Here is an 8,770-nt window from a genome sequence, read left to right as displayed (position 1 = left end):
CTTTCCCTATGAAGGCAGACACAAACAATGCCAGACATCAATAATAATTTGATATAATCAAATTAATTGAATTTGAATTTCATTATAGATGTTAGTATTGTGTGGGTGTCGGAAACCGAACACACCTTCTCTTTGAAGTGTCGGTGTTACATAGTTCTTCTCATCAAAGATACAATTTTGAATATAAAAAAAAAAAAAAAAGGAAAAACAAAAGTAAAGAAGGGTTGTTTTTTGTTCTTGATTAATATGTTTGTGGTATCTTATTACTTTTGGAATTTCTCTGTTGTAAGGTAAAACTTTTCCAACATTGGATCCAAGGACAGGGGAAGTGATTGCTCATGTTGCTGAAGGTCACGCTGAAGATGTTGATAGAGCGGTTGCTGCTGCACGTCAAGCATTCGATCATGGGCCATGGCCTAAGATGACAGCCTATGTATTTTATTTGATCATTGCTTCTTCTTTTCTTAATTGTGATTTTTCTACTGTTTGTAAATTCATGATCTTTGGTTCATTTTCAATGAATTTGCAGTTAAATCCACTTTTGTTTTTCTCTTTTTGTTTGTTTGTGATTTTATAGGAAAGGCAAAGGATATTGTTGCGTGCTGCTGATCTAATTGAAAAACATAACGATGAACTTGCAGCACTTGAGACTTGGGATAATGGGAAGCCATTTGAACAATCTGCTAAAACTGAAGTCCCAATGCTGGTTCGCCTAATTCGTTACTATGCTGGTATGTGAATTGTGGAATGCGGTACTTAACATTTCTTCTCGATGTTTTGTGAATATATACTAACACTTGTATGCTTTCATACTCTTCAGGTTGGGCAGATAAGATTCATGGTCTCACAATTCCAGCTGATGGACCACATCATGTGCAAACATTGCACGAACCGATCGGTGTTGCTGGTCAGATTATTCCATGGAACTTTCCTCTTCTCATGTTTGGTTGGAAGGTCGGTCCGGCATTGGCATGCGGCAACACTGTTGTTTTGAAAACAGCTGAGCAGACACCATTGTCGGCTTTGTATGCAGCAAAACTATTTCATGAGGTAAGTGATTGATTAACCAATCTTGTTTTTATTTTTATAAATATAATAAAATCATGGTTATTGGTGCAGCGAATTTTAACCATAAAATATATCTTTTTATCTTCATTCCTAATTTGTAATCTTTTCTTGTAGGCTGGACTTCCTCCTGGTGTTTTGAATATAGTGTCTGGATTTGGTGCAACTGCAGGTGCTGCTCTTGCTAGTCACATGGATGTTGACAAGGTACTAAAATATTAGTTCTGCACGTGTTGTAATCTATGAAGCACGAACTCTGACATGGACACCTAACACAACACGAACACAGTCACTTATACGTCGACATTGATAATGTTAAAAATATAGGACACTGACACTTGTCTGAGATGTTGGACACGTGTCATACGAGTTTTGTACAGGAGTCGGGACACCCGTAGGAGTCAGGACTCCCGTAGGTGTCGGACACGGAGACACGCCTAAACCTAGTGGTGTCACTGTCCGTGCTTCATAATTGTATTGTAATGATTTTGGCGGTGATATGAATGAGCTTCTTGTGGAAAATAAGATGCTTGTATATTCAAACTTGATTCAGTCCATGTACATTGCAGGCACATGAATTATATGCTTGTTCAAAAAAACACATGAAATTATTTGTTAAAATTTCTATGGATCTTTGTCCTGTGTAGAGATTTCAATTTCTATAATGTTTATTTGTACATCAATGGTTTTTTAGACATCTAGAACAGATTAGTCTGAAGAGCCTCAATCACTGACAATCTTTCGCAGCTTGCATTTACAGGTTCAACTGATACTGGAAAAGCCGTTCTTCAACTGGCAGCAAAAAGCAATCTTAAACCTGTAACTTTGGAGCTTGGTGGAAAATCTCCTTTTATTGTATGCGAAGATGCTGATGTAGATCAAGCTGTCGAGCTAGCACACTCTGCCTTATTTTTCAACCAGGTGAGTTCCTATTGTTGAATCATTATCCCTCGTATAATTCATAAAACATTGATTGGTGTTCGTTGTGACATTCAGGGACAATGTTGCTGCGCTGGATCTCGGACGTTTGTACACGAAAGTGTGTATGACGAGTTTGTTGAGAAAGCAAAGGCTCGTGCTTTGAAACGTGCTGTGGGAGATCCCTTCAAGTCAGGAACCGAGCAAGGTCCTCAGGTAAATTGCAAATAATCATTTGAGTGACATCTTCATGATCAGTGTTGTCGTTGGTGGAAGGCCAAAAGTTTGCCATATAAACACGCCATTGTGGCCTACGGTGCCACCAACCCATGGCGGTTTTTTAAAAAATCCGTCGAGCCATGGCAGTGCCGTGGCCGCCATTTAACAACACTGTAATCATGATTGTTTTTGGAGCTTGGTTTTCCTAATTTGTTCGAGGGTATGAGAGTGTGATATGTGTCTACTATTTGCCATTGTGTTTGCACTTAATTAACATGAAATTTGCTATGTTGGTTGTGATGTTCAGTTACTTGAGGCTTCATAGAATTGAAATGCACAGAAAGAAATCAAGAATACTACATTGCTGCTCCTTTTATGTTCTATTGTTTATCCTTAATGCATGGGTCTTTTGAAATGTTTGAGTATACTGAATTTTTTTGTTATGATCCAAACAACCAGATTGATTCAAAGCAATTTGAGAAAATACTGAAGTACATTAAATCTGGTGTTGAAAATGGTGCTACACTTGAAACTGGAGGAGAAAGGCTTGGCAGCAAGGGCTTCTATATTCAGCCTACTGTCTTCTCAAATGTTCAGGTATATATAATGAGAAATAATATTGTGACGCAAATTTGACATCAATTTGGATGGTTAACACATCTCAAATATGTGGTTAATTATATTTAATTCATAGTAAATGAATGTAACAAGGTCTTCATCCACATGAAACAATTAACTACAATTTTGAAGGTCATTTAGCCACCAATTTCAGGTGTTCAAATATACATACATCTATTAATTAAACATCCAAATTGTGTGCAAATATAGTTGATTTTCACATGTTCAAATATACATGATATTCATTAACCACAATTTGTATTCAAATATACACTTGAAAATTTTGGTTAATGGCGTTAAAAATTATGGTTAATTGTATTTAGTGGTTAATGAATCGTGACACTTTTTTATATTCGGTGTGAGATTTGAACTATGTTAGCCCCTCCAGTTGATGTCGAAATTTGATGTTAAATTTGTGTGTCAAAATACAACTAAATATATAGATATATATTGTAGTTAAATTCCCATCCAAGCAAAGCATTATGAAAATACAATTCCTAATGTTCTTAATTGTATTTGTACCAATCACCAGGATGACCATCTGATTGCAAAGGAGGAGATATTTGGTCCAGTGCAATCCATATTAAAATTCAAGTGAGAACTGAGTCTTATTTAAATTTCTAATGTTTTTTGTTCTAATAAAATACTCTTCTTTCAAATTTAGCCATTGTTGTTTAGTTCCTAATTTGATGGTTTTGGTCAAAATTTCATCAATGTTTTGTTCCTCAATTCACTGAATTGAGAACTAAACATCATAAAAAAAAATTACAGGGACTAAAATTTAGTATTTTATAGGGATTAAAAATACATTTAAACTTATTTTTATGTGCTTTTTGCTATGTGCAATGCAACTAATTTTAATGTTGATCCTAGGGACCTTGGTGAGGTAATTCAAAGAGCAAACAATACAGAGTATGGTCTTGCAGCCGGCATCTTCACAAAGAACATAGACACTGCTAATACTTTGACAAGAGCATTGAAAGTTGGATCAGTTTGGGTGAATTGCTTTGATATACTTGATGCTGCAATTCCTTTTGGTGGGTATAAGATGAGTGGACACGGCAGAGAAAAAGGAGAGTACAGTCTCAAGAACTACTTGCAAGTGAAGGCTGTTGTTATACCCTTGAAGAATCCAGCATGGCTTTGAGCATCTATATCATAGACATCACAATAAATCAGGATTTTTTTGATAACGCGATAAAATCTTGTTTATTTGTCATTTATACATTTGATGGTTTTTCCTTTGTATTTTTATTTTTTATGCTTGAAATTTTTTTCGAGTATTATATTGATAGTAGTTTGATTTGTTAATAATCCATGTCAATTACATGATGAATAACCAAAGGCGGAAGCGTACCTGTGGGAATTGCCATTGATGAAATGCTGAGATGATGATGATAGAGCCAATGGGTTGGGTGATCTTCCTCAGCAAAACGCCCTGAAGACCTTGCTCTCTTGATGGGGATAGAGAGAACCAGAGAGTTTTCTCTTTTAGGGTTTTGAAACTGAATAGTCTTGTTGTGTTTGCCTTGGGGACCATTACCCCTATATATAACTATTATTAGTTATATCCCAAATTGCAGTATTTCCAATTCAGCCCCTCATTAAATTAGAAACTGCCTGATATCTACACTATTAATTTTCATAACTATTATGCTCTTTAGCCATAAACTATTATATATTATTTGACCCCCAGTTTATTGGCTAATTATATAATGACCCTAACACACTTTATTAATTAATTACATATGTGACCCATAAATCTTACAATCTCCCACTGGTCACACATGTATCCTTAGGAGTGTGTTAGACTTTATGACGTCAAAAATGTCATTATAATTACCTTGAGTATAATCCAAATTGTCCCGTCCATTAATCATATCAGCACATGGAACCAAAGAGGCTTTCGTCATAATAAGCATAACTAAACCCATCAATGATCACCCGTACTGACACAACTAAATGACATAGACCCATTATGAAAAGTGTAGCATGAAAATTACATGAAGTTGGTCAATGCATGTCAATTTTCAACTGGTCCTACTTTATCGAATGAGATCATACCATAACTTAAATGTACAAAGTAACCAAAAACTGAATACTTTAAACTTTATTTCTGATCAGAAAGTCCAAATACAATGTATTTGTACTTTACAATTAAACATAGAACATGAATTACATAATGGACGAAACTCCCACTAAAATCAAGATTCCTCAAACTGTAGCACACCCATGTGAGCAGTATGCTCATGAAAGACCTTGGGTGGTAGACCTTTAGTGAGTGGATCCGCAATCATGGAGTTTGTCCTTAAGTGTTCTATGGATATCTGTCCACTTTGTACCTTCTCTTTAACAACTAGGAACTTAATGTCAATGTGCTTTGACTTGGTTGAGCTCCTATTATTGTTAGAATACAGGACTGCTGATCTATTGTCACAATACAACTTGAGTGGTCTTTCAATCCCTTCAACTATTTGCAGCCCCGTGACAAAATTTCTCAGCCAAATGCCCTGGTCAGATGCCTCATGAATTGCTACGAATTCTGCTGCCATGGTTGATGAAGCAGTAAGACCTTGCTTGGCACTACGCCAAGAAACTGCTCCACCAGCTAACAGAAAGACATAGCCTGAAGTTGATCTTAAGCTGTCTTGGCATCCCGCAAAATCCGAGTCAGAGTACCCAGTGATCTCTAACTGGTCTGACCTCCTATATGTGAGCATGTAGTTTCTTGTTCTCTTCAAATATCTCATGACCCTCTTGGCTGCTTTCCAATGGTCAAGACCTGGATTGCTTAAATATCTGCCTAAAATCCCTACTATGAACGCTATGTCTGGACGCGTACATACTTGGGCATACATAAGACTCCCTACAGCTGAAGCATAAGGGATCTTTTGCATTTCTTGAATTTCCAAACTTCCCTTAGGGCACTGTTTGAGACTAAACTTGTCTCCCTTAGCAACTGGGGTGTCCCCTGGTTTGCAATCCTGTAACCCAAACCTTTTGAGAACCTTATCGATATAGCTCTTTTGTGACAATCCAAGAATACCTCGAGATCTGTCTCGGTGTATCTGAATTCCTAATACAAAAGAGGCGTCACCAAGATCTTTCATCTCAAAATGCTTTGATAGAAATTTCTTAGTTTCGTGCAACATGCCTATATCGTTAGTGGCAAGCAGTATGTCATCAACATACAAGACCAGGAAAATATGTCTGCTCCCACTGAACTTATGATACACACAATCATCAACTGTATTCATCTCAAAACCAAATGAGAGAATTACTTGATGAAATTTATGGTACCATTGACGAGAAGCTTGTTTTAGCCCATAAATGGATTTTCTTAGTTTGCACACCATATTCTTTGGGTCTCCCAACACAAAGTTTTCTGGCTGCACCATATAGATCGTCTCATCAATGTCGCCATTGAGAAAAGCTGTTTTTACATCCATTTGATGAAGCTCCAAATTAAAGTGAGCAACAAGAGCCATGATTATTCTTAAAGAGTCCTTCGATGAAACCGGAGAGAAAGTCTCTTTATAATCAATCCCTTCCTTTTGAGTATAACCCTTAGCTACAAGACGTGCCTTATATCTCTCCACATTACCATTGGAATCCCGCTTGGTTTTAAAAATCCATTTGCAACCAATGGGTTTCTTTCCTTCAGGTAATGGGATAAGTTCCCAAACTGAATTGTCTTGCATAGACTTGTACTCCTCATTCATTGCTTCGATCCACTTATCTGAACGAGAATCTTGCATGGCTTGATGAAAGTTGACTGGGTCGTCTTCCGTCATGCCAACATTTTCCTCTACCTCATTGATAAATACTACATAATCATCCGAAATAGCATTTTTCCTTTCTCTAGTGGATCTCCGCAATGGAGCTGGCTCTTGAGGCACTTGTTCTTGAGGATCTTGAATTTGATCTGGATTTTGTTCTTCCTGAACAACCAGATCATCTTGAGTTTGTTCAATAATGGGAAAGTCAATTGGTGGAAGAATCAGTTCTGGAATTGTTACCGATTCTTCCTCAAAGACAAAATCTTTAACCTTAATCTTCCCCCCAAACTCAATATCCTCAAAGAACGTTGCCGTTCCCGTCTCAAAAATTGTTCTCAAATTAGGATCATAAAATTTATAGCCCCTTGATTTTTCTGAGTACCCTATAAAATAGCTGCTAATTGTTCGGGGTTCAAATTTCTTTTCATTCGGCCTATAAGGCCTTGCCTCAGCTGGACATCCCCAAACATGAAGGTGCTTCAGACTAGGCTTACGCCCAATCCAAAGCTCATAAGGTGTTTTAGCCGCTGCCTTAGTTGGTACTCTATTAAGAATGTATGCTGCTGTTTTTAATGCCTCTCCCCAGAGTGACTCTGGCAAGGTGGAATGACAAATCATACTCCTTACCATATCCTTAAGAGTCCTGTTTCGTCTTTCAGCTACACCATTCATGCTGGGTGACCCCGGCATAGTGTATTGTGGGACGATTCCACATTCCTCTAGGTATTTGGCAAATGGTCCCGGACGTTGTTCACCTGAACCGTCATATCTGCCGTAGTATTCACCACCACGATCAGATTTGACCTTTTTAATTCTTTTATTAAGTTGATTCTCAACTTCTGCCTTAAAGGATTTGAACACGTCTATTGATTGGGACTTTTCGTGAATTAGGTAAAGGTAGGCATATCTAGAATAATCGTCTATGAATGATATAAAATATTGTTGACCATTCCAAGAAGGAGTTGGAAATGGCCCACAGATGTCCGTATGTATCAATTCTAAGACGTCTGTAGCTCTATATGCGCCTAATTTCTTATCTTTAGTCTGTTTTCCTTTAATGCATGCTACACAAACGTTAAAGTCTGTGAAGTCAATGGAATCTAAAATTCCATCTGACACAAGTCGTTCAACTCTATTTTTAGAGATGTGACCTAGACGCTTGTGCCAAAGCACCCCTGAATTGAAATTGTCAATTTTCCGCTTAGTACCACGTGATTCCACATTCAAGGTTTCATTATAGTTAGCCACAGTTTCCAACAAATAAAGATTATCATAACCAGAAAGTAAACCGGTTCCAACAACATTCGAATTTAAAGACAAAGTAAATTCTTTATTCCCGAATGAACAATAATATCCTGATTTGTCCAAATAAGAAATAGAGATCAAATTCCGTCTAAATGACGGTACAACAAAAGTGTCTTTTAAATCCAAATAATGACCGGAACTTAATAATAATCTAAATTTTCCTATGGCTTCAACTTCTACCTTCTTCCCATCTCCTACATAGATCCATCTTTCAGTATCACTAGGCTTTCGGAAGTTCAGGCAACCCTGCATTGAAACACTGATGTTAGTAGTTGCACCAGAGTCTAACCACCAAGTGTTTCTAGGTACTGAAGCTAAATTAACCTCAGAACAGACCAAAGACAGAATCATACCTTTCTTAACACGCCAAGCGTGATATTTGGCACAATCCTTCTTCACGTGTCCAGAACTCCTGCAGAAGAAGCAGTTGTTATCCTTAGTCTGCTTCTTTTGTTCTGGACCCTTAGCAGCAGCTTTGTTCTTGGGCTCCTCAATTCTTTTCCTTTTGCCCTTGTCTTTAGAGATGCTAGTAAAGTGAGCACTTTCAGTCCTATCTTGCTTCAGCCTGTCCTCTTCTTGCACACATAATGAAATGAGCTCATTAAGAGTCCATTTCTCCTTTTGACAATTATAAGTCACCTTAAACTGACTGAATTGCGAAGGAAGAGACAGCAATACTAAATGAATGAGTAAGTCATCTGACAACTCAAGCTTTAGACCTTTAAGCTTAGAAGCAATGTTGGACATCATCATAATGTGCTCTCTTATATTTCCCTTGCCTTGATACTTCATGGAAATTAAATTCTGAAGCAAAGAACTTGTTTCAGCCTTATCACTTTTTACAAAGCGTTTTTCCATCTCAACAA

At 37.3% G+C, this 8,770-nt stretch overlaps 1 protein-coding gene across 2 annotated transcripts in view; it reads left to right on the top strand.

Moving 5' to 3' along the window:
- The window catches only part of LOC101492709 (benzaldehyde dehydrogenase, mitochondrial), a 5,091-nt gene extending 1,023 nt beyond the window's left edge, over nucleotides 1-4,068 (top strand). For both annotated transcript variants that reach the window (XM_073363973.1, XM_004509777.4), the window contains exons 3-11: nucleotides 291-433; nucleotides 578-731; nucleotides 821-1,050; nucleotides 1,183-1,272; nucleotides 1,813-1,986; nucleotides 2,062-2,199; nucleotides 2,662-2,799; nucleotides 3,353-3,414; nucleotides 3,694-4,068. In XM_073363973.1, the coding sequence (XP_073220074.1) occupies nucleotides 291-433; nucleotides 578-731; nucleotides 821-1,050; nucleotides 1,183-1,272; nucleotides 1,813-1,986; nucleotides 2,062-2,199; nucleotides 2,662-2,799; nucleotides 3,353-3,414; nucleotides 3,694-3,967 (1,403 nt within the window). In that variant the 3' untranslated portion in view covers nucleotides 3,968-4,068. The remainder of the gene's footprint in view (nucleotides 1-290; nucleotides 434-577; nucleotides 732-820; nucleotides 1,051-1,182; nucleotides 1,273-1,812; nucleotides 1,987-2,061; nucleotides 2,200-2,661; nucleotides 2,800-3,352; nucleotides 3,415-3,693) is intronic.
- The last annotated feature ends 4,702 nt before the right edge of the window (nucleotides 4,069-8,770 follow it).

Source organism: Cicer arietinum, chromosome 7 (genome assembly GCF_000331145.2).
Source record: "Cicer arietinum cultivar CDC Frontier isolate Library 1 chromosome 7, Cicar.CDCFrontier_v2.0, whole genome shotgun sequence".
NCBI classification, from domain to species: Eukaryota; Viridiplantae; Streptophyta; class Magnoliopsida; order Fabales; family Fabaceae; genus Cicer; species Cicer arietinum.
This window is presented reverse-complemented; position numbering and strand designations above follow the sequence as displayed.